Source organism: Urocitellus parryii, chromosome 1, assembly GCF_045843805.1.
Source record: "Urocitellus parryii isolate mUroPar1 chromosome 1, mUroPar1.hap1, whole genome shotgun sequence".
Classification (NCBI taxonomy): domain Eukaryota; kingdom Metazoa; phylum Chordata; class Mammalia; order Rodentia; family Sciuridae; genus Urocitellus; species Urocitellus parryii.
Genome location: NC_135531.1, coordinates 16,752,695 through 16,779,855, shown reverse-complemented (window position 1 = coordinate 16,779,855; position 27,161 = coordinate 16,752,695). Strand labels below are relative to the sequence as shown.

General features: G+C 35.7%; 1 protein-coding gene across 5 annotated transcripts in view; it reads right to left on the bottom strand.

Annotated features, from left to right (window-relative positions):
• Positions 1-27,130, bottom strand: part of Ttc33 (tetratricopeptide repeat domain 33) — a 51,553-nt gene extending 24,423 nt beyond the window's left edge. The window contains exons 1-4 of one of the 5 annotated variants that reach the window (XM_077800098.1): positions 26,996-27,130; positions 26,449-26,574; positions 22,965-23,065; positions 22,336-22,557 (exon numbers count right to left, since the gene is read on the bottom strand). In XM_077800098.1, the coding sequence (XP_077656224.1) occupies positions 22,336-22,557; positions 22,965-23,065; positions 26,449-26,514 (389 nt within the window). In that variant the 5' untranslated portion in view covers positions 26,515-26,574; positions 26,996-27,130. The other 4 variants (XM_077800099.1, XM_077800108.1, XM_026410235.2 and 1 more) reach the window with 4 other exon arrangements.
• Between the last annotated feature and the right edge of the window lie 31 nt (positions 27,131-27,161).

The window sequence follows — 27,161 nt, the reverse complement described above, 5'->3', positions numbered from 1 at the left end:
GAAAAATTGAAGATATTCCCTCTAAAAACTGGAACAAGACAGGGATGCCCTCTTTCACCACTTCTATTTAACATAGTTCTTGAAACACTGGCCACAACAATTAGATAAAAGAAATTAAAGAGATATACATAGGAAAAGAAAAATTCAAATTGGCACTATTTGCTGATGATATGATTTTATACCTAGAAGACCCTAAAAGTTCTACCAGAAAACTTCTAGAACTAGTAAATGAATTCAGCAAAGTAGCAGGATATAAAATCAATACCCATAAATCAAGTGCATTTCTGTATATCAGTGGCAAATCTTCAGAAAAGGAAATAAGGAAACTACCCCATTTACAATAACCTCAAAAAAAAAAAACCCAAAACACTTGGGAATCAACTTAAAGGTGAAAGATCTATATAGTGAAAATTATAGAACCCTAAAGAAAAAAATTAAAGAAGACCTTAGAAACATCTACCTTGCTCTTATATAGGCAGAATTAATATTATCAAAATGACCATACTTCCAAAAAGCACTATACAAATTAAATGCAATTCCAATCAAAATCTCAATGACATTCCTCATAGAAATAGAAAAAGCAGTCATGAAATTCATTTGGAAAAATAAGAGATCCAGAATAGTTAAAGCAATCCTTAGCAGGAAGAGTGAAGCAGGTGGCATCACTATACCAGATCTTAAACTATACGACAGAGCAATAGTAATTGGCACCAAAACAAACTGGTAGACCAATGGTACAGAATAGAGGACACAAAAACTAACCCACAAAATTACAATTATCTTATATTAGACAAAGGCATCAAAAACATGCATTGGAGAAAAGACAGCCTCTTCAACAAATGGGGCTGGGAAAACTGGAAATCCATATGCAACAAAATGAAATTAAACCCCTATCTCTCACCATGCACAAAACTCAACTCAAAGTGGATCAAGGACCTAGGAATAAAGCCAGAGACCCTGCATCTAATAGAAGAAAAAGTAGGCCCTAATCTCCATCATATGGGATTAGGCCCCAACTTCCTTAATAAGGTTCTTTTGGCGTAATAATTAAAATCAAGAAACAATAAATGGGATGGATTCAAACTAAAAAGTTTCTTCTCAGCAAAAGAAACAATCTGTGAGGTGAAAAGAGAGCCAACATCTTGGGAGCAAATCTTTATGTCTCACACAGCAGACAGAGCACTAATCTCTAGGGTATATAAAGAACTCAAAAAGCTAAGCATCAAAATAACAAATAACCCAATCAATAAATGGGCCAAGGATCTGAACAGACACTTCTCAGAAGATGATATACAATCAATCAACAAATATATGAAAAAAATGTTCATCATCACTAGCAATTAGAGAAATGCAATCAAAACTACTCTAAGATTTCATCTCACTCCAGTCAGAATGGCAACTATTATGAATGCACACAACAATATGTGTTGGTGAGGATGTGGGGGAAAAGGACACTTATACATTGCTGGTGGGACTGCAAACTGGTGCAGCCAATATGGAAAGCAGTATGGAGATTTCTTGGAAAACTGGAAATGGAACCACCATTTGACCCAGCTATCCCTCTCCTTGGTCTATACCCAAAGGACTTAAAAAAAAGAATACTACAGGGACACAGCCATATCAATGTTTATAGCAGCACAATTCACAATAGCTAAACTGTGGAACCAACCTAGATACCCTTCAGTCGATAAATGGATTTAAAAAAATGTGGCATTTATGCACAATGGAATAATAATCAGCAATAAAAGAGAATAAAATCATGGCATTTGCAGGTAAATGGATGAAGTTGAAGAAGATAATGCTAAGTGAAGTTAGCCAATCCCCCCCCCCCGCAAAAAAATAAAAATAAATGCCAAATGTTTTCTCTGATATAAAGAGGCTTGATTCATAGTGGGGTAGGGAGGGGGAGCATGGGAAGAATAGATGAATTCTAGATAGGGCAGAGGGGTGGGAAGGAAAAGGAGGGGGCAGGGGGTTAGAAATGATAGTGGAATATGATGGACATTATTATCCAAAGTACATGTATGAAGACACAAATTGATGTGAATATACTTTGTATACAACCAGAGATATGAATTGTGTTCTATATGGGTAATAAGAATTGTAGTGCATTCTGCTGTCATATATAAATAAAAAATTAAAAAAGAAATACCAAAACAAATTTAAAAGTTATTCCTCTATAGCTACCAACATCAAAGTCCATCATTTTATTTCATTATTAAAAACTATTTTGGGTTGGGGCTATAGCTCAGTGGCAGAGCGCTTGCCTAGCATGCATAAGGCACCAGGTTCGATCCTCAGCACCACATGCAAATAAATAAAATAAAGCCATTTTAAATAAACAAATAAATAAAAACTATTTTGTCAAGAACAGTAAAGTTTTCATCTTATTTTATATTATGTTTACTAATAATATAATAGTACTCCAAAATGCTTAATGATAGAAACAACTATTTTGGTTGACTCAGTTTACATTGTGCTATTAAAAGTAACTTTTCTTACTAAGCATATAATGTTTGAAATAAAAAATTTAACTTACTTCTTTGATTTTGTGGGTGATTTTATAAAGACATAATGATACTGAAAGGAGTTTTTAGCTGGGTGTGGTGGCTCACCCCTACAATCCCAGCAACTTGAGTGGCTGAAGAAGAAGGGATAACAAATTCAAGGCCAGCCTCAACAACTTAATGAGGCCCTTTTCAAAATTAAAAAAATAAAAAGGGCCAGGGATGTAGCTCAGTGGTAAAGCACCTCTGGGCTCAATCCCCAGAACAACAACAACAAAAAAGTTTTAGATAGATCTCATTAGATTGAAAACCACCTGACTTCTAATGTAGTTATTGGATCAAGTTTAACTAAAAGTTCCAACTTTAGAACAATGATCAAGTTCTTGAATGAAATTCCCCTCAAAATCTCTACATTATTCTGAATTTCTATTTAGAATTTAGAGTAGCATTCTGAATAAAGCAAGAACAGAACAGTTAAAATTACTATTCATCACAAGGAGACTAATTTTTTATACTTAACAACAGGCTCAGAAGGAAAGAAAAAAGAAGCAAAAACAATGATAGAGAAAAATATGAACATAAGACAGTCATATTAAGGGGAAAGGAAACTAGATCTGGAGAAGTATTGAGATGATGCTCACATCAGACAGTTTCAGAATAGTTTCACTAGGTGAAAGAAAAAGTTATAAATATACCTCAAAATAAATCCTAAACTGCTTAGAGTTTTATATCACTTACTAAAATTATATAGACAGGAATAAATGAAGTCATAAAGTTTAGTTTCAGTAATTAAGTTGTTTATACAAAAGAATAACTATGTCTTTAAGAGTTTTTAGTTTATTATAGGCAAGACAAAACCATTTACGGCATATTAATTCACTCTGGAAACAGGTGGATTGATCTGACATTATAAGAAGTATACATTGAATAAACGTCATTTTCCAAAGCACATCAAAATATTATTGTAACTTCTACCTAATGCAAGACATTCTATGGGTCTTAATTGTCAGTTCTATTTCTTTATATTCATTAGACAATGAATTTGCTGAAACAAGTAAAAAGTCATAATTTTAATCTTCCAAGTTTGACTTCACATACAAGAATAATTAAAAATATTTTTTTAAAGAGAGAGAGAGAATTTTTTAATATTTATTTATTTATTTATTTTTTAGTTTTCGGCAGACACAACATCTTTTTATGTGGTGCTGAGGATCGAACCCGGGCTGCACGCATGCCAGGCGAGCGAGCTACCGCTTGAGCCACATCCCCAGCCCCTTAAAAATATTTTAACACCCATATTATTCATTCATTTTACATATAAATGCCACAAAATCTAATTCATCAGAAATTAATATTAACATCATAGGATAATTTGGACAAAATAAGACATAAAAATAAAGAGAATACTTATAACAAGTTGCCTTATTTGTTTTCATAAATACATGATAAAATTGCAAAGTATACAAAAGGCAAAAGAATAAATAGGACTCGTTCCTCTCACATGGATGAACCCAATCACTTGTTTCCTCAGAGAAGCCCCTTATCAAAATTATTCTGGTGAATACTGGCTAATAGCACCTTGTTATTTTTTATACAACAATTTGAAAATTTGAATTTATTTTTGTGTATACTAAAACTAAAATGTCTATGTATGCAGTGGGATGGACATTTTTCATATCTAGGTGAAAGATAAAGTTATATATATACCTCATATATATGCAGCTGTAGTACCTAACTGATATCAATATCTCTGAAGGAATAAAGCGAACATAAGTCAGCCATGGCCTTTGTGTAATGAGTTGGGACAATACAGAACAGGCCCTGACCACAAAAGGGCTGCCACTGCCTAATCAAAAGTTTTGTTTGTTTTTTAATCTATTTTTTTAAGTTGTAAATAGACCCAATACTTTTATTTTATTTATTTATTTTTATGTGATGCTGAGGATCGAACTCAGCACCTCGCACGTGCTAGATGAGCGCACTACCGCTGAGCCACAACCCCAGCCCCAAAGTTTTAAATTCCACAGTTAGAGATGTAATGTTAAGAATTTTAAGATGTATTTAAGCATATTTACAGAAGTTAGCAATAAAAATAAGTTAAAGATTTTTCCTAAAAGAGAATCGACTGTAGTGATTACTGAAGACTTCTAATCCCTAAAATGAATGTGAAATTCTAAAAAACAGATTAGTAATATAGGTCCAGTAACTTCTTAAGGCACAAATCCACATGACTATGTATGGTGCATCTCAGGAAAACTTTAGATATAGGTTCATATTTAACAGCTAATGGAGAAAAATGTACATGCCAGTCAACAATACTTACTATAATTTAACATCTATTTCTGACTGTGTAGAGCTATGCTTATACTGTTCTTAACAAAAAGTATATAAATATTAAAGAAATTTAGTCCCTTGGTACTATTATCTACCAAGTATTAGTAACATTATCTCTAAAACAGCAATCACATAAACTAAATTAAAAAGTATATGTGCTTCTTTTTTTAAAAATTTATTTTTTAGTTTTAGGTGGACATAATATCTTTATTTTATTTTTATGTGGTGCTGAGGATCGAACCCAGTGCCTCAAGCATGCTAGGGGAGCATGAAGAACTCTGGGAATTTGTAATGTTCTATTCTATCTCTATTGGAAAACTTATTCCTTAATAATAATTCTTCTACTCACAATTTTCTAACAAATGAAACAGCAATAAATTCTGCAGGACTTAACAAAGCACATATATTTCCTCCAGCACTAGCCTGTCTGTCTGGTCTGTTTTCTACCAGTCCCCTATATTCTTCTGCTCTACTTGGCTGGCTTTTTACCCTGGCCCTACCCACATACTATATACTATATGCTCATTTGGATACCCTATGCACATACACATGACATTGAAGATCTCCTTCTTACCCCTTTTCACTTATTCAAAGTTTCTTTTACCTTTAAAACCAAGTTAAAATGCTCTGTTGTTCCTGAGGACCTTCTCTAGTGGCTCTACTCATTAGCCTTAAGTATCAGCTGCCTGAACAAATAATGTCACTTACATTCCTAAAGTATTTTATGTTTTCCAAAGCATTTTAAATAGATTTATTTAACAGGCAGTTATTTTCACAAAAAGTTCATTCACTTACTATTCAAATCCTTACAAGATTGGCATTACTTGTTCTCAATTCACTGATAAGGAAACACAGGTTGAGAACAGCTACAGGACTAGTCTGAGGCAGATGGTATTAATTCTGCAAAAGTCTGAATATGAAGCTAATTCTTATAAGACTAGTGCCTTCTCTGTTACTCTCATGATGCTTTTCATTTAATTTTTCTCTAATTCCTCCATGTATTTTTGTCTTTGAGTAATGAATTCAGGCACCAAAGAATAGACTTAATTATGCTATGTTCTCACATAACCCAGAACATTTCAGGGCACGTGGAAGGTGCTAATATCACAGATTTTATCTACCTCGTGTGTCCTGTCTTTCCCATGAGAAGTCCTAGAAGGCAGTGAAGAATTAAGATATGAAAAGAGGGGACAGGAAGTAGCCGGCTAACAATATATCTGGGGGGGAAATGGAAGTGAAAACAAACTAAATCATAGGGAAAAATGTAGCAAAACCTTAATCCTTACTGTACTTTGAGTCATATTTCAGAAACAGGAATTTTAAGGAATCCCAAGACTAGGGGAATATAAATATGGGCAAAAAGAACAAAGAAATGAAAATTCTAGGTATAGCTGAGGGACCTTAAAACCTTGGCTGTTTTCAGTTTTCTAAAGTCTTTGCAGCTTTTGAGGAAGGGCACACAATCTTTGGTCTCTAGAACGTGAGTTGACAAAGAAAGGTCCCATATAATAAATATTTTAGGCTTTGTGGAACATACAGTGTCTATCACAACTACTTAATTCTATCACTATACTGCAAACTCAGCTATAAACAATACATAAACAAATGAACACAGTTCTGATTCAATAAAAATTTTTATTTACAAAAATAGGCTATGGTATGCCAAACCCTGTTCTAATTGGCCAAACTACTATAAAAATTTGTCGTATTTGCCAAGTATTCTTTTTTACTTCCAGTCTTATTTCCTGCCTAAGCTAGAGGGTGTTATCACTCAATAGAAAGCATTTATGGAAATTCATGGATGCATTTTTGGTTGTCACTATGACTTGAAGGCTCTAGAGGGTGGTCAAGGATGTTAACAAACCACAAGAAAAATGGCAGTCCTGAGCAATCAAGTGCTGTTCTGCCCAAAATACGACTAGCAGTACTGCTGAGAAACAGGACGGCTTACCCATAACCACATGACAAACTTACTTATGTACCTAAGCTTACGTAGTCCCAGAGTACAATAAACTAAAGGTTCAAGATGACAATGACCATTATTAGTTCTATTTTCTCATTTTTTAAGGTAGATGTGCATAAGTGCACACACACACAAACATACACATGTGCAAACACAAGCACACAGATTTTGGGGGAAAAAATGTCTTCCTCATCACGGCTTTTATTTTGAAAACATAACCAATACTGTAAGCAAAGGCACTGCTAAATAAAATGTTCTTTGTTATCCATGAAGCATACAAAGAGTTAAAGAAACAAATGAGCTGTTTTTCAATAGAACAAAAAAATAGTGAGCAAGAAATTCATTAGTATGAGCTTGCTGAATTCTCTCCCAAATCTCATTTCTCAGTTGTCTCTCTGGTTTACTTCTCTTGGCCAAGAATAAAGGGTGGTACCACTTAGTTCCTCCATTTTGGGATCATAGGAAATTTGGCAGCTACTAAATCAATGGTCTCTCATAATGCCTACAGCATATCTCTTAATTCAACTTCAGTTTGGAACAGACTGAAAAGACACAGCCCTACTGCAGCTGTTGGATAGGAAGCATTAAAAGATAAAAAGTTGGTTTAAAGTCACTGTGGTTAATAAATGACCAAAGTCTAATTCAGCCAGTTTAAAGACAACCTTAACAGTATGCAACTAAACCAGCACAAGGAAGGAAGCAAAGTGAATAGTTCCAGGGATTATATAAGGGCAGGGTGAGATAATACCCTACAATGAGGTAAAGAACAGCTGGTGAACAAGCCAAATAAGTTAGATAGCATACACATTTAACAGATAGAAACGTCAGAGTACTTCGCTACTTTGCTCCCAATTAGAATTCTAATTTATTACAGCTTCCAATTTAATAGTCTTTATAGTTAGTAGCTTATTCATTTAATAAATATTTGTAGGGCATGTTCTTTGAACCAGGTAGCATTCTAGGGACTGAGAATTCTGCATTAAAGAAGATGTAGAGGACTCCTGTTATTCTTCTGAATCTTACTTTCTGGAACACATGCATCTGGGAAGGGGATAGGGAAAGAAAGACAATAAACTCAGTCAAAATATAAGTGCCATGATAAAAATTTTAAAATGGAAGGATATAATAGGCAGTGACCAAGTGGCTATTCAAAATGGTCAAGAGAGGTCACTCTAGGAAGGTATCTGACCTGAAACCTGAATGACAAAAGAGGTCAGTCACATGAAAATATAGAAAAATTCCTTTCCAAACAAAAGGAATAGCCCAAGGCAGAATTAAACACACTATGTTTTGAGTAAAAGAAATAACACCAAGGTGGCAATAGTAGGAGGAAGGGAAGTGGAAGGTCCAAGAGGTTGTCCAAAGCCACAACCATAGAAACCAAATAGGCCATAGTTATAGATATGGATTTAATGTAGATGTGATGGCAAATCCAATTTTTATGCAACAGAGAAACATGAATTGATTTACACTTTTAAATGACCATTCAGGCACAAGGGAAGAGGAATGGACTATATGGGTATAAAAATGTGCACAAGGATATCAGTTATGGGACTACCAAAGTAATTTACATAAAAGATTACCAGAGATTATATTAAGATAACTATGGTGAAGATAGAAGGGGAAAAAAAGAGATTTAGAATATGTGGAAAAGATGAAGTCAGGCTAGGGATATAGCTCAGTTGGTAGAGTGTTCGCCTCTCACAGCACAAGGCCCTGGGGTCAATCCCCAGCACCACGATACAAAAAAGGTGAAGTCAATTCAACTTGGGTTGGACATAAGGTGCAAAAACCAATAAGGTATCCAGGATGATGATTTCACTGGGTTACTTGGGAAAAAGAACCCAAGTCAACACCTATTGCTCATTCTGTTAGGGAGTAGGATCTCAGCAAAGCAAGAGTGAGGGGAACAGAGGAGTAAGGCAGGAAGAAGAATTAAAGGCAAGGCCTATCTTAAGCTGGCTCCACAAACAGATAATTGCTGAACTTTAAGAACTTATTCAGAGAGATCTTATGAAACCACTGTGTCTTGGAAGCAGTCCATTGGCAGTAAAGAAGGAAAAGAAATTTATCTACAGGCTCCCTCCCATACACTGTTCTCCCACTGGTTGAAGTCTGCTCTACAAGACTTTAACCCACACACACTCTGGGTATGTGACACAGGCTCAATGGAACTTCAGCATGTCTGATCTGACCAATGTCAAGGTGTGATGGTCTTTCACTGGCAGTCAGCATCACATATGGGAGCTCTCTTGTCTGTGATAGTAGCAGCAGAGAGGGCTTTGTAGCTACAAGAACAGCATGAGCTATCAGAAGGGCAGGCAGTTAGAAGCAAGTGAAGCTCATTAGATCTGGAATGGCACATAAACCAGCAGAGGTGACTCACAGCTTTCAGGCTTAAGTAACTGGGTAAGTGATGGTGCCTTTACTGACGTGGGGAAGACCGGAAAGCACCAGATGTCTGGGAGAAAAATCAAATGTTCTGATCTGTACATGTTAAGAATGAGATACTGCAGACATCCAAGTGGGCATAAAGCAAGCATTGTAGATTAAAGAGTCTGGAGTTCAGGTAGAAAGACAGTACTGCAGACATATATTTGATATCATTAGTACAGAGAGGGTACTAAATGCAGGAAACTATTTAAGTTTAAGAAAGGAAAGAATATATATGAAAAAGATAAAAGATACTTTCCAAATATTGTGGCTGACTAATATTTAGAAAATAAGTAATAAACTAAATAAGTAATAAATAATAAAGCAAAGAAGCAGCATCCAAGTGTTGTGTTAACACAAGATTAGATAGCAGTATTTAGGAAGAGAGTGGTCAACTATGCTGAATGATGAGAGGTACAATGAATGAGAACAGAGAAGTGACAACTAGATTTTATAGTATGCAGGTCATTGCTAACCTTCACAAAAGTGAATTAATGGGAACAAAAACCTGATTTAAACAGAAAGGATGATTCATTAAGAAATGGGAAGCTTGTGGGCTGGGCTGTGATTCAGAGGTAGAGCGCTTGCATTGCATGTGTGAGGCACTGGGTTTGATCCTCAGCACCACATAAAAATAAATAAATAAACATATTGTGTCCATCTATAACTAAAACAATATTTTTTTTAAAAAAAGTAAGTTTGCAGTAACAGGGGAACAAAGAACTGGCTGAGCACATGCAGTCAAAGATATCTTACTATCAAATGTTAGTATACCCATGAAGAGGAGTCAAAAGATGGAGCAACACACGATATAAAAATGAGAGGATAACTTTAGGATCAATGCTCCTGAGAAAGCAAGAAGGGATGCGGCATGTCTAGTGCACAAATGGAGGGATGGGCCTTTGATAAGAGCAAAGCATTTCATTACAACAGAGTGAAGACAAATAGTTTGGGTCCAGATAAAGTAAGGTTGAAAGATAAGATGGTGAGAAAATAAAGGCATCCTCCACTGTTTGCATCCATTTTTTTCCACAAATGTCACAAAATCATGGACATTAAATACACTGATTCTGCTGATCAGTAGAATATGTGTCACATAGCTAAAATACCTCAAAGATACTTTTACAGACAAGAGACAAAATTTGTGGTAAATTCTAAATATACTCCTGCTTCACACATATACACACTGCTTTTAACAGAAAAATTAGACCACTTAGCTATATAAGCAAATAGCACCATCTAGTGGCTGAAACTTTATATGCCAACTTGTGAATGTTTATCTCGACAAAGTTTTATCGTAGTCAGTAACAATTCTAGAATTAGCTATTTGAAAAAAAATATACAAAAAATACTATTACATAAAATATACCCATAACATAAAATCCTAAAATATCATTTCTAAAGTAAATTTACTAGGTATTAGGTAATGCTATGTTTTTACATGGACTTGCTCTTTAATCCTCCAATATTCTATAAGATATGTATCCCCATTTTATATAATAGGAAACTAGAAACTAACATAATAGTTGACAGCTGCCCAAACTTTACAGAGATAGAAATGATAAACCCAGGATTTAAACAGAAGCAAACTAAATTCAAAATCCACACCTTTTAACCACTGTTCTCCATTTCTAAAAAGCATCAAAATTAATTGGGGGCTGGGTAGGAAAGTAAACTTGTCTTTTGTTACAAAAATATCATAAATAATATTAAGGTAAAACTGAAGAATTTAAAAATAGCTCAACTGCAAGCCAAGTTTTCTAAGAATAGTTATAATGTGTTATTGGAAACTGAAGGAGACTTTGCATTTGCCTACTGTGCCAACAACTGAACCTCCTTAAGAGATGACACTTAATGTGTTAAGGTAATTCTCTAAGTCCTCAATAAAACTAAATGAGAAATTGCTAAGGAAATTTTTAAAAGAAGGAAAAATTACAAGGAGGCAAAAGAATTTATCCCTCCTCTCTTTATCAATCTCCCTCTCCATCTACTTCTCTAGTAGTTCATCCAGAGGCATCCTTAACTACCACTCTAAGGACTGCAAATTCAAAACTAGTCCACACTTTTGTGCACTTAATACTGCAATTATTTTATTTAAAAAACCCTCAGTCTTTTCTAAAAAAGGTTACATGATTGTTATTATATCTTCTGGGTTATTAAGTTTAAAAGCTAAGATTCAAACTCAAGACTTGTGAATATATGCAACTACAAAAATCCCAACTCTTGTTTCTACATTAAGACTGAGGACAGCAAGGGAGACAGCATAGGAGTGCAGGTGGGTTAAAGCAGCAGTGTCTGGCCCAGTGGAAGTGAGTAGGTCACAGAGAACAACTTCTCAGAGGTACCACTTGACCCTGAAAACCATTACTACTCCCAGTCCTGCCAGGAGCTATGGTTCAGTTTTCTTATCTCTCCTTGGTTTCACTCACCACTTTAACCTGCCCCATGTGGCCAGGAGCCTACATACTCTTCACTCTAAAGAACAGAATGATCTTTTTTTAATATTTATTTTTTAGTTTTCGGGGACATATCATCTTTATTTTACTTTTATGTGGTGCTGAGGATCAAACTCAGCGCCCCACACATTCCGGGCGAGCACGCCACTGCTTGAGCCACATCCCCAGCCCCACAGCATGATCTCTGCTGCCATCTTCATCACCCTCTTAAGCTTACTTCCTTACCCCCATTTTGCGAAGACTGATCAAGATACTGTTAATCACTAATTCTCTTGAAATCCAGATGACCTCACCTTATGCTTCAGACAAGGAAAGTATCATCTTCAGAAAGATGGGTCAGGTGAATAATGATGTCATTAATAAGGCTATTTATGTGCAGACAGTGATTTATTATTTCTGCATTGTATTGAAGGATCCAGTGGCACAATACAGGATAGCCCAAGGAGTACCTGTCTGTCAGATGCTGTATCCCAGTAATACTGCCTAACTGAAGAGTAGGAGCTACCAGGAGTGTCTAACACACCAGAAAGCCACTTCAAAGAGCCCATGACTCCCATCATTCAGAAGGCCAGTGCTGTCTTCCATGGGAGATGACTCCTAAGCCACAGTGGCAGGTTTATTTTCTGTACTCGACATCATCAGGTGAACACAGTCCTAGGAACCAATGGGTGCAGTAGATCTCAGAACCACTGAGCAGGGGAATGAAAATCCAACTCAAATTATTTCTGCTTATCATACTATTCCCCCTGTAAAATTCAAGGAGGATCTTAAGAATTCTGACACAACATGTCAAACAGAATTTCAACAGGGAGCAGTCTGTGAAATTTCCAAGCATATTCAGTTTACTTTGTGTTGAAATTGGTAGAGAAAGATACTTAAAAACTGATATTGGATCTCATGAGAAAGATCAATTTCCAGTTGCACAGTATGTTTGTGCAAAAGTTAAGAGAAATGCTGACTGAAATAGAGCAAATTATATTACATACATGTAAAGCACAAATGAAAACTCATCAAAAAAAACCTGAGGAGAAATAAAGTTAAAACCTTCAAACACTGCTTAGCAGTAATAAATTCCCACAAAAGACTAAGTTTAAAAAACAACAACACTGGAGATTTCAGCCACTGTCCCAGTCTGTGCACACAAGAGGTAATGAAGAAGGATGACAGGGCAGTAAATGATCGTGACCCCAACATAATATCACATAATATTCACATTCAGAATTAAGCTAGAACCTAATTGTCCCTTTTATCAATCAACTTACAAGAAAGTAAATAATTCAGAATACATAAAAATATATATTTTGAATATAGATAAATGAAACAAAGTTATAATTCATTTATATTTGACAAGTGTTCAACTTCTTTTAATCAAATTTACTTCTATACAATCTATTTAATATCAAAAAATGTGCCCACTTTAAGCACAGCATTTGATGAGTTTTTCACACATGTATACACCCATATAAATATAAGAGCATTCATCACAAAAAACAGAACATTTTTTATCAACCCCAAAGAGTTCCCTGTGCCCTTTCTCAATAAACCCAACCCCAATGCCTGGCCATTGACAACCACTGATCTTCTTTCTGTCATTACAGATTAGATCTGTCTTTAAGGATACTTATATAAATGGAGTCAGTATGTACTTTTTCTGATTTCTTTCCTCAATGTAATGCTTTTGAGATATGCAAATCATTCTTTTTACAGCTCAATAATATACCACTGTACAGATATATCACAAATTATCCATTCACTTGTTGGTGAACATTTAGGTTGTTTCAGTTCATGGCCATTGTGAATCAAGCTACTAAAAACATTGTTAGATCGACTTTGTGTAGATAGAAGTTTTCAATTGTCCTGTGTAAATATCTAGAAGTAAAACTGTGGGTCTGTATGGTAAGATGTATATTTCATTTTATAATATACAGCCAGACTATTTTCCAAAGTTGTAATACATTTTCACAAGCAACCTATAAAAGTTTCAGTTGTTTTACATCTTCGCCAATACTTGCTATTGTCAATATTTTCAATTTTAGCATTCTAGGGGCTATGTGGTAGTATCTCACTGTTGTTTTAATTGAAATTTCTTTATGACTAATGATGTTGAGCAGTTTTATGTGTGTTTGGTCACTCATGTTTCTTCTTTTGTGAAGCATCTGTTCAAACTTTTTACTCATTCATTAGATGAATAACTTATCATTTTATTGGGTTATAAGCGTTCTTTATATATTCTGGAAATGAATCCTATGTCAGATAAATGTACTAAAAAATATTTTCTCCCAGTGTGCAGCCTGACTTTTCATTTTCTTAATTAAGCTTTTTGATAACCAGAAGTTTTAATTTTTCATCAACTGACCACATAGAGTCATTTCTAAACTTGATATTCTTTTCACTGATCCATATATCTTTTTTTACACTAATACTATAAAGATACAAATTCAAAAATGTAGCATGTGTTGAAATAAAGTAAGTTCTCTAAGATGTATTTGTTTCCTAAACTGTTTTGACTAACTTAGAGTCTGTGCATTTCCATGTAAACTTTAAGTTAAGCTTGTCAATTACTACAAAAACCAGCTTTTCGGGATTTTGATTGAAACTACACTGAGTTCACAGCTTGGTTTGGTAAGAACTGATGTCTTAACAAAATTTAATCTTCTGATCCACAGAATATATTTGTTGATTTATCTTCTTAAATTTCTCTCAGCAATGTTTAATTGTTTCCATTATATAGTTCTTATACATAATTTGCTGAATTTGCTCAATTTTTTTCTAACAATTTGTGTTTGGGGATGTTACTGTAAATTTTTAAAATTTTTTTTAACTTTCTAATTGCTTTGTTATATTCCACTATTGGTGATTACTATTATTTTGAGTGGTTGTTCTAGGATTTAGGATCAAATAATATTATACCATTTTACATATAACAGAAGGGCCTAAAAGCAACATAATTTCACTTATCCCTTCTTGCTTATTACATTTTACTTTTATAGTTTATAATTTTTTAATTATACTGCTGTTAATATCAATTATCTTTTTAAAGAACATTAATTTAATAAATAAACAACAAAAAAAAACCTTTCTTCTCACTTACCTTCATGTTTACCCTCTTTAGCACCCTCTATTCTTTAGTTTAGAAACAAATTTTTATCTGGAATCATTTTCCTTCCACTTGAAAAACTTCTAACATTTCTTGAAGTGCAAGCCTACTGGTAATCAGCTATCTGAGCTTTTGCTTGATAAACTTATTTTGTGTTCATTTTAAAAGATATTTTGTGGTATACAGAAATCAAAGTTGATAGTTTTCTTTCAGAACTTCAATGATGTCACTCCATTATCTCATATAGACCTCCAGTGGCTTCAAATGCTACACTCTGAAATCTGTGCCCACATTTGTAGCAAGGATAAGTATTCCATGACTGTTCTGTGCACTAATTGAAAGTAGAAGAAATTCTAAAGTTCCTAAAAGGCATGGGACTCCTCTGATGAACAATTCTTGAGAACTACCTAGGGTCTTGCCCAAATTTATTTAGATTGGATGACAATATGATGCTTCCACCCATTTTTCCCTCCATCTCACCTTTACTCCACGAGATTAAACCAATGTCATGGTCTGGAAGCTCTCCCAGATATACCCAGATCCCTCTCCATTTCCTGTCACACAATTCCCCTAATTAAATCTTTGTAAATTTTATCTACTTTTGCCATCCACTTTTAAAAAACCACCAGTTAGCACAGCTGTTAATATAATTCAGTACTTTTTTATTTCAGATATTATATTTTCATCTCTAAATGTGCCATTTATTTTTCTTCCATTTCATTCTTCATTTACCATTTTTATCCACTATTTCTATCATCTATGCTATTTCTTTCTTTCCTTTTTTTTTAAGATGTTGATGGGCCTTTATTTTATTGATTTATTTGCATGTGGAGCTGAGAATCGAACCCAGTGCCTCACACGTGCTAGGCAAGTGCTCTACCACTGAGCCACAGCCACAGCCCCATCTATGCTATTTTTGAGTTTGTTTCTATTTGACTATTCTCCTATGTATGGGATATAGTATAGAACTCTTTGACATATATAGTAATTTTTTATTTGATGTTGAATATTTGAAATGTTATGCTACTGACTAGAAAATCTGGACTCTGCTATGGCAGGCAGTTAACTTTCGTGTCAGTGTGAACCCTAAAACCTGTTTTTAAGGCTGAAAACGGAGCTTAGTGGAAAAGCATTTGCCTAGCCCGCCAAGAATATCTGGGTACCCTAGGTGCAGTAGAGCATGCCTGTAATCCCAGCTACTATGGAGGGTGAGGCAGCAAAGAAGGATCTCAAGTTCAAGGCCAGCCCCATAACTCAGTGAGACTCTAAAAATTTTAAAATAAAATAAAATAAAAAGGGCTGGGGATGTAGCTTGGTAGTAGATTGTTACTTGATTAAATCCCTATTACCAGTAAAAAAAAAAAAATTTAAAAAAAAAAAGAACCTCTGGATTCAATCTGAGTACTACAAAAAAAAAAAAAAATAGAGCACCTATTATGGGGTGGGTGTTGTTTTCAGTTTTGTATTCAGGATTGAACCCATGGGTGCAGTACTAATAAACTACATCCTCAGTCCTTATTTTGAGATTCGGCCTTGGTAAATTGCTAATGCTGGGCTTGATTTGCCTCAGCCTCCAAAACACGTTTTTAAGCTTTGCTAGGGCAGGACCAGAGGAATCTTATCCTAAGGCATAATAACCTCTCTAGTGACTCCAGTGAATGAACCAAGTGACCAATAAAGACATTACAGTCTGGATGGCTGAAGCTTAAATATATTCCTGATCTGTTTAAACTCTGGCAATTGTTCAGCTTAAAATTCCCCAGTCATATTGCCCATTTAGGAAATTATCTTCACAGCTACATAGTCTAATGTTCAAAAAGGTTCAAGAGAACCTCATAAAGACTTCTGGAGCTTTTTCCAAGTACCACTCTTCTGAGATAACTCTACAACTTCCAGCTTCCTTAGCCCCTCCAAAATCCATCCTCCACCTCCTCAACTAAGCAAGATGTGCTATTTATAGTCTGGAAATTGCCTTCAAGTAGAAATTACTGGAGTTCACAGGGATCATCTCCTTTGTGTTCCTTCTCTCAAAAATCAAAGTCCTGGTCTGGGGTTGTGGCTCAGTGGTAGCGCGCTCGCCTAGCATACATGAGGCACTGGGTTCAATCCTCAGCACCACAAAAATGTAAAATAAAGATACTGTGTCCACCTAAAACTTAAAAATAAATATTAAAAAAAATTTTTTAAAAATCAAAGTCCTAAGCCCACTCTCATCCAGTGTTTGAAAGCATTTGTTTCATATCTTTTTTGCAAAAAGACATCATCCAGCTCTACTACTAAATACTCCTTCATGATTTCAAGTGGAAGGCCATATCTAGTTTTTAAAGTATTTTTTTATTCATTATTGGATTTCAACCTCACAAGAATTCCATGAAGCAAATAATACTGCAAATGAAAAAAAAATATTTAGTCAAGAACACAAACCAACTGAGATTAAAACAGTGGCATTATTATATATTAATAGTAATACTAATGGCTAATATTTATGGAGTATTAACTATGTAACAGGCATCATACTAAATACATCATATACACAATTTAATTTCATTAGCATAACATTGTGAAGTATGTAATTTTGGGCAGAAACAGAAACCTAAACATAGACTGGATAACTTGCCTAATATTATAAAGCTAGAAACTGTCAGAATTAGAAAAAAAAAAAACAAGGCAATGTATCTCTAAGGCCCAAATCCTTAATCACTATACTGTAAAACTTATTGTTATTTTCCTATTATATAAATAAAGGCTTCTTCCACAAAATAACTCAGAAGATGGGGGACTGAGGAGTATAGGGTTTATTGGGAAAAGGAATGAGACTAAAAATAGCACAATTACTCTCAAGTGCCATATTCTCAGAGAATGGAGAATGGAGGTAGGAAAATGCAGAATGGAGGTAGGAAAATTCTGTTCCCAAAGGACTTTTGTGGTTACGGTATAAATTAAAACATATTCCCAGGGGCTGGGGATGTGGCTCAAGTGGTAGCGCGCTCGCCTAGCATGCGTGAGACACTGGGTTCGATTCTCAGCACCACATAAAAACAAAATAAAGATATTGTGTCCACGTAAAACTAAAAAATAAATATTTTTTTAAAAATTAAAATAAAAAAAATATTCCCAGAATACAGTATCCTAATTTGGAGTAAAAATATATATTCTATGGATAAAAACAGTCAACGATAGCCCACAAAAACCTATTCTTCAAAAAATAGCCAAATAATGACAGTTTTATAAATATTTACTTCAGGCTTAATAATAAGTGCCACCACTTATTCTAAGAGCTGAAGATACAGAACAATATGTCAGATAAAGTGCTCACCATCCTAAAGCTTACATTTCTACAGAGGAAAAATAACATACAAACAAACAGCTAAATAAGCATATGAGGTCATTTTAAATAAAGAGAAATACTAAAAGAAAATAAAACACGATGATATTATGGAGCAAGAGGGAGCATGAGGGTGCCATTTTAAACTGGCTAATCAGGAAGAGCTTACCAAGAACATGACATGTGAGCAGAGATCTGAAGAACAGGAAAACAGACATCAGAAAATACAAGAGAGTTTTGCAGAGTCACACAAAGTTGTGTAAGAGCTACACTGACAAAATGAGGAAGAAAGCCAACATGGCTAAAATGTAGTGAAATTGACAGTGGTTAAATGAAGCTGATTTGATGGGCCGTTTTACTTTTTTTTATTTAATTTCACTATTCCTTCTCATATTACTTTTAGTCGACTTTAATATTCTCATTAGCATTTTTAAACTATTATTCCTATTTTTGTTTGGATTAGAATAGCTGAACTACTAAATTTCACTAGATTCCTTTAATTCTGTTTAGTTATTTCTCCAAAGCTGTGTATATATAACTCCAAAACAAAAGGTAAAGAGCAAAAAATTAATCACCCCACAGTGTTCTCCATTCAAAACAAAGCATCCAATCCAGCTGATTTTAGTGAAATGGCTCAATATTACAACACCCAGGCAGAAAAGTTCCTTTGTTTATCTACAAAGTTGATATCTCTCCACTACCACAGGAAATTCAGAAGGAATCCCATGGCAATAATTTAATAGCTTTTCCCTTGTACATACATACTCGTGTGGTTTAGAGAAAAGGCAAAAACAACATTAATGAACTTTTAACAGGCATTTACAGGAATTTCTTAAGATGTTTTATGGATATTATAAAATTGATTTCATAACTGTGGAAAATTTACATTTGGTTTTCTTCTATGACAGAACAGCCGATTTTATAGTTATTTTTTGCTTACTTGGGACTGAACCCAGGGATGCTCTGCCACTAAGCTACATCCCCAGCTCTTTTTTTTTTTTTTTTTCACTTTGAGACAGGGTCTTACTAAGTTGCTTAGGGCCTAAGTTGCACAGGCTAGCCTGGAACTTGTGATCCTCATGCCTCAGCCTCCCCAGTCACTAGGATTAAAGATGTGTGCCATAATTTTGCAACGTTCTATAAAAAATAACTTTTTATGTTTAACATGCCACAAATGAGAATTCACAATCTAACATTAGGCTGTGTGTGTGTGGTTCACAGATCTTGACTACTACCCTTCATTTTCAATTTGAGATGATAATATATTACACTTTATGCACTGATTTGTTTTATATTAAAGTATAATTAAAAACTATCCTAGAATCAAAATGAAAAACAGAACTAGAAACAAGTGTGTTGGTTCCTCAACTCAGTAACTCATTAATGAAAAACATGATTGACAAGGAATCTTATAACTACTCTTGTAACTCTGAAAAAACAGAAAGAAAAAAGTGTTTCTTCCTTGGAATGGGATGGTGGCTCAGTGGTAGAGCACTTGCTTGGCATGGTGAGGCCCTGGGTTCAATCCTCAGCACCACATATAAATAAATAAAACAAAAAGATCTATTGAAAACTAAAAAAAAAATTTAAAAAGGTGTTTCTTCCTAAATATTACTTCATGTCCCCCGACCCAATTTCTCAAACTCTTCACTACCACGTGGCAGATACCAGTCAACAACACACAAGCCTGATTCTACATGTTTATATGAACAGTATTCAGAGGCCTGTCTCAGATACTTCTCCCAGGGCTAAGGATATATAGCTCAGAAATAGAGTACATGCTTATAAAATGCACAAGGCCCTGGGTTCAATTCCTAGTATTTGAAAAAAAAAAAAATCAGATACTACTCCTACTAGGTGTGTGTGTGTGTGTGTGTGTGTGTGTGTGTGTGGTGTAGCTTCTAAAAAGCATATACTTAGTGTAAATTTATCAACAGATCTTATACTGCTTTTCTTTTTTTGCTAGGGATCAAACACGGGGCCTAGTATATGCTAGGAAGCACTCTACCACAGAGCTACACCCCTAGGTCTCTAATACTGTTAAGTACAATTTTCCTAATATATTTGCTTCACTAAAAACCAATGACTTAAGATTTGTTCCCTAGGACTGAAAATTTTAAAAAGGAAAAAAATAGTTTTATAAAAATATGCCTCTCAACAGATGTCAAACACAACAAACAGAAAGGATTACAATGTCTTTCCAATGGCTGCTCTAACAGAGGGCAACCTTATGCTTTATCTCCCAATATGAAGCAATATAAAGCAAAAACATTACCTATAACATATTCTTGCTAAAAAATGGAAACTCTAAATCAATTATCTCCACCTAACTTTCAATTTATAAGAAATATACACAACAAAGGATGGAATTAAATGACAGATACAGAGAAACAACCAAATAAAAAACTGGTCTGTACTCATCCATAAGTCATGTCTCAACACTCTACTAAACAATTTATCTTTTCACCACTAATTTGTGTGTTAGAATGACCTTCATTCCCACTGAATAATCTAACAAGTGAAAGGTAAAAAGTACTTAAGAAACAGCAAAGGAGAAAAAAAGCAGGCACATACAGGAGAAGTATAAGAGCTTAATTCAGGAAGGGTTATAAATAAATGCAGTTATTATCAAATTCCTGCACACCATGTCATATTTACTAAAAGATACAGTATGTAAATGATAAATGAAAACTAAGTATTATTTTTAAATGTATATTCCCTCAAAACTGTTTGGGAAATGCCTGACTTTACATAACATCATAAGGAAAAGTTTTCAGAGATTAAACCATCTTCTATTAACCAATAAATTGGATTACATTTTGTGGGAAGCCATTCTGACACGTGATTGGGTGGCTCCCGTTAAGGGTCTGAAGTGTTCTGGCTGTGTTGGAACTTTCCCGGCCCTTTCCTGATGAGAGAACCCATCCGTGTGGGGGTGTGCCTGACCACTGACCCCGGGGGCCCAATCACTGACCCTGACCTTGGAGTGCAGTCCCCCCTCAACCTTCATTGGATGGAATTCTCCCCTGAATCTCTTGTTCCCCAATAAAAAGCTACTCTCAGGCGTGTTCAAACTCTCTCTCTCCTGCTAGCCCTGAGTAATTCTTGCTGCCCTGCTGGGCGGTTAGAGGAGGGAACCAGAGAGGGGAGCCGTCTCGGACCCGGCAATAGAAATAAGGTAACTGAGTCTGTGTGTTTTATTTCAATCTCTTCTAGCTAACTTTTATGCCAAGAACCTCATTAATGAAACCATTGCGCAGGCCGCATGGTGTGGAACATTTCACTTAGCATTTACTTCTATTTATATAGAACAAAATGATAGTAAAGCAGACATTATAAGCATCCTGAAGACAATTTTTACAAACTTTCATTTCCCCCAGAAAATGGGAATGTTTATATCACTTTGAAATATCTTCTTTTTTCAGTGTAACACCTAAAAGTTTTTCATTGTTGTTATTGTAGGGTGGTTTTGTTTTGTTTTGTTTTGTTTTGTTTTGTTTTGTTTTGGACACAGCCACATCAATGTTTATAGCAGCTCAGTTCACAATAGCCTAGCTATGTTACCAACCTAGGTGTCTTTCGACAGATGAATGGATAAAGAAAATGTGATACATATAAACAACGGAATATTACTTACTCATAAAAATAATGAAATTATGGCATTTGCCAGTAAATGGATGGTACTGAAGACTATCATAGTAAGTGAAGTAAGCCAGTCCCAGAAAACCAAGGGCAGAATCTGCTTTCTGATATGTGGATGCTAACCCACAACAAGGGAGGGTGTGGAGGAGAAGAATAGAAGTCCACTGGATTAGAAAAAGGGGAATAAAGAGAAGGGAGCGGGTAGGAGAATAGGAATGACAGTAGAATTAATCAGACATAACTTTCCTATCTTTGTATTTGAATACACAACCAGGGTAATTTCACATCATGTATAACCACAAGAATAGGATCCTAATTAGAATAAGTTATACTTCATGTATGTATAATATGCCAAAATACATTCTAATGTCATGTGTATCTTAAAAAAACAAATAAAGTAAGATTTAAAAAAAAATAAAATAAAAAAGGTTTAAACATTGTATTGTCATGTGCAACTAATAAAAAAATGAAAAAAAAAACATGAATTTACAGAATTTGTAACTCTTTGTTCCATTACTGACAACAAAACAGACTGGGAGTGAAACAAATTGCACCATAAGAAAATTTCCAAAACCTACCTTTTATTTTCAGCCAAATTGGCTCCTTCATCCTTCAGCTGTTTACTTTTCTCAGTACAGCCTTCAAGGAGAATTTCTTTCCTACGTTTAATGGCATGAAGCCAGTTTCCTTCATCATTCTCAACTACATCTTTCTCATCAGCAGCTTCAGCTTCAAATTGCTGTGAAGTGGCCTTGGAGACCTTCTCACCAATTTTCCTCTTCCACCCAAAGGAAGCCATGCTGGAAAATTACAAAGAAAAATTATGAAATTTGACCTTAGCCTTTTATAAAAGTATTCCAACTAACAGGTGAATAAAGAGTAGCAGGCTTAGACTATCACCATTTTTCAATTCTCAATTAGTAGATCTGGGCAATGATCATCAAGGGCTGCTAACATCACCAAGAAAGACAACTGGACATTACACATTACTGCAATTCTTAATGGAAGCAGCACACCATCCAGAAAGCTGGTCTACAAAAACTAATCCTCAATCACATCAGCCCTCTAAGAAAGTTTATAAAAACATATGGATACAGTTAAGCATACTGAATAACACATCAGAGACACAGGCAGCAGAAAACAGAAACTCAAGAGAAGCAAAACTGGTTTCTTAGCCGGGTGCAGTGGCACATACAGTGGCGCATACCTGTAATCCCCCAGGTTCAGGAGGCTGAGGCAGAAGGATCTCGAGTTTAAAGCCAGCCTCAGCAACAAAGAGGTGCTGAGCAACTCAGTGAGACCCTGTCTCTAAATAAAATACAAAATAGGGCTCGGGATGTGGCTCAGTGGTTGAGTGTCCCTGAGTTCAACCCCCAGTGTCCCCCCCCAAAAAAACTGGTTTCTTCAAGACATTAACTGCCAGAAAGATGAAAGAAGGCAGTAACCCCTAGCTTGAGAAATTTAAAAGACATACATAATGTGTACATTTTGTTCTACTCCTGGTTCAAAAAAGCCAAGAGTTAAAAAAAAAAAAACCCTCTTATGACAAAAAAGAGAAGAAAATTGATTTGATATTTAACAACATTAAAAAATTACTGCTATATTTTAGGTATGATAAGAGTATTATGATCATATTTATAAAAAGAACCCTTGTCTTTTATAAATTACAGAAATATTTCATATAAAATTATACAATATCTAAAAATTGTTTCAAAGTAATCATTGGGGTGCAGAGTTCAGTAGAGAGGAAGATATCAATGAAATAAGACTGCTTTGAATTAATAACTAATGAAGCTGAGTGATAAGTACATAGGAGTACTTTTCTCTCTCCTTTCATATATATCAAAAATTTTTAAAACAAATATAGTTTAAAAGATATAAGCTTATAAATGACTTAACTCACAGAACTATTGGGCAAATCAAAAAAATAAGACAAGTTAAACTGCTTTTGTAAATCTGCAATAATACAAATGTAAGGGATATGAAAGCAAAACTAAAGAACAAAGTTAAAGAAAATACTAGATGCATTCAACAAGTATTTGTTTAAAGAGGGAATTAATAAGGGATCCCACAATTTACTAGTTGCACAGATGGACTTCAAGATACTGAAGAATCCTTTGGATTGTATATAAATTTTTTATACAACGTGCACTGGGGAAGAGTATGTAAGCTTTCATTCCATTTATACAGAAGTTTATAACCCCAAGGAGATTAGGTGAACTGATTGACCAAATAGAGGGACAGGGGGGAAAAATGCACCAAGTGCTCTTTGAATTGATTAAACAAGTCAGGAGCAGTGGCACATGCCTGCTTAGGAGGACTGACGCAGAAGGATTGTAAGTTTGAGGCCAGTCTAAACAATTTAGCAAAACTCTGCCTCAAAACTGAGAATTTTTTTAAAAGGACTCAGACATCGTTCAGTGGTAGAGTCCTTTCTTAGCATACACAAAGTCCTAGCTTTGATTCCCAGTATCACAAAAAAAAATTAAATATGATAGGATCAAGGAATAGGCATTTTAAGAGTAAAGGAAGGAAAGAAATGAAACAGTAAACAAGTAAGTTCTAGCAGACAGATGTGAAGATCTTTAACCTTGCCACACTTGGGTGAAGTGAAAGTAATCACTAAAGAAAGGAAAAAAAAGATGAGCATAGCTGTGAGATCATTCACACGGAAAAGCCCTAAATAATAGCAGCATTGAAGGGGTAAGAAAATTGTGGGTCCTGGGACTAAGTTCTACTGAATATGAGAAAGTGCCAATGAAATGCACAAGCTGATATAAGTGAAACACATTTTACAGAGGAACACAGATTTTTAGAAAAACCTGGAGAAGTGATGGATTATAAATCATGCTAGGACAATGTAAACTTTTCCCCAGACCCATCACAACATGGGAGAATGAGTTTTCGATGTCTGAACATGACTATACATATTCTAAGGGAAGAACCAAGAAATGGCTGAATACAGAAGTGTGGTTAGTATGGATCAAAAGTCCAGAGGCACAGAGAAGAAACCCTGAGGGAATGGATTCTTAGAAGGGCCTCACAAGATATGAAAAAGGCAAGATAAGAAAGAAGTCATAGATTTATGACTGTCCGAAAAGTAACAAGGATGATGATTAAGTTTTCCAGTTTCAAGTTTCCACACAGAGCTCTGTTTCTATATTAGTAATGTAGAGCATCAGGCAGTGTAATAGCTCTACTAATAGTAACAGAAACCTGGCATGCTTACTGCAGGCAAATTACCTTAAAAATCACTGGTTACATCTGTTGATTATTAGGAGCAGGGGATATGATAGGGAGGAAAGGAAAAAGGTAAATCCACAGTGACTGTTTCAGATATTTTTCCAAATTTTTGGATCAATCGGACTTCCATTACCATTCCTATCTTCTAACCCAAACTACCGTTATCATACTGAGGACACAATTCTCAATTGTGTATGAAAAAGCCACACCTTGTTTCCTCAAATGTTTGTCACTCTCCCCCACAAATTCCTCAAAGTCAAAGGCTGGAGAGGTCAGGACAGAATAAAGCTCTAAAATTATAGGAGGGCTGAAGACACAAGAAATTGACAAGATTCACCTTGAAGAGAGGAACAAGAAAACATATCTTGCAAAAGAGAAGCTAATACTGAGTGAAACCTATAGCAGAGTTCAGAGATGGAGGAAAAAGAAAAAGAATTTCATGTTCCCCACAATTCATTTTTCTCAAGGAAATGGGAGACAGTCGTTTGCTCAAAGTAGAGTAAAAATAAATGGATCTAAGTCTTGAGAAAAAATGAGAAGATCTGAAGTAGTCACTATGGGGATTAGGAAAGATACAACAATAAGGAATAAGTAAAAACACCAAACAGTATCAAGGGCCTAGAGGATAAAAGCATGAATCTTTTATTCATTCAAAGCCATTACCACAGTTTTATATTTTCTTCAAAAATGTCTTGAAACAATGAAAGTATAACCAAAAGTAATCAAAGGATGTCATGATATTTGAGAATGGACACTTGAGTATTTATAGAGAACTTTATGTTTTAAAAGATAAAAGTTAACCAGGCTTAAAAAGAGGAGCGAGTTCCTGGAATATGTGAAATACCTTCCCCAGGGAAAATTGAACACTTCGATTTGACCTGGATAGCTTAAATGCTGCTGGTGGGAGATGATGGGAAAGGCCTATTAATGATTTCAGAATTTCCATTTTATGTGATTAAAATGTTCCATAATTGGTGACACAACTAAGAACCATATATCCTTGAAATGGGTGAACTGCATGAGACATCAATTTTACCTAAATAGAGCTGTTCTTTAAAGATAAATAGTATGAAATTATCGTTTCTTTAAGGTTATCTGAACATAAAATTATAACTTACAAAAGGAGGTTTTCCTAAATCTATAGCTAGATATACAAGGTACCAACACGCTAGCCTTAACATTTTTTTCACCAGGATAAGAAACCATATGAAGAAGTCACAATCATACAGGTTTCATGTTAAACTCATGAAACCCGAAAAAACTCAAAAACATTTTATATAGAATTATATTTAATGAGTGCCATAAAAATTCTAAATAATGACGTTGTATTCTGATGTCTTTCACCAGCCGTGACCCGTGTAGTAGGCGCTCGGTAAGTTGGCAGCTTTACATCTTGCTCAACCAGGAGAAGGAGAAAGCCTGTGGGTGAGTAAAATGTCATTCCTGACCGGGTCCGAGGACGCGGGCCTCAGGGCAAAAAAACACTGTGTGGACACAGGAAGTCGCCGCCGCATCCTTCCGGGTGGAGACGTCTTCAGAGGTGAGGAACCCAGAGAACGAGTGATCCAAGAATGCTACTTCAAGAGAGAGCTGAATCCGCGACTTTTCCTTCATGAAGCCCGCCCCGGCCCTCGCCGCCAGTTGGCTGGAGCCGCCACGGGCCCCCGACCTCGGCCCGGCCGAGAGTGGGCGCCGCTTGCTCCCGGCCGCGGGAAGGTCCACGTCGCCGGCCGCCGCGCAACAACCCAGGCGGCGGTGAGGCAGGGCCGACACACCCGCCTGGCCCTGCCACCCCTCTAACGGGACCCCCTCTTGACTCCTGAAGGCCCCTTCTCCCCAACCACAACACCCACTCGCCTCGTCTTCCTCCTCTTGCCCCGGTTTCCCCGCCAACCTCTAGCCCCGATTACCTGATAACCACTGCCGCGGCCCCGTGTTTACATTCCGCTTGCCCTTTGCCACAGGAAGCGGAAACTAAAACGCCAGACTCCTTACCTGCCTACTTTTGCTCTCTAACCTACGAAGAAAAGGGTTGAGAAGCCTCAGAGAGGTCCGAGTAGTTTAAAGAGGCTGGCAGAGAAATGACGACTATCGGGGTCTTTCTCCGCCGCAGACGCCTTCTCCCGGACTACAAATCCCAGAAGCCACTGCAGCGGGATCT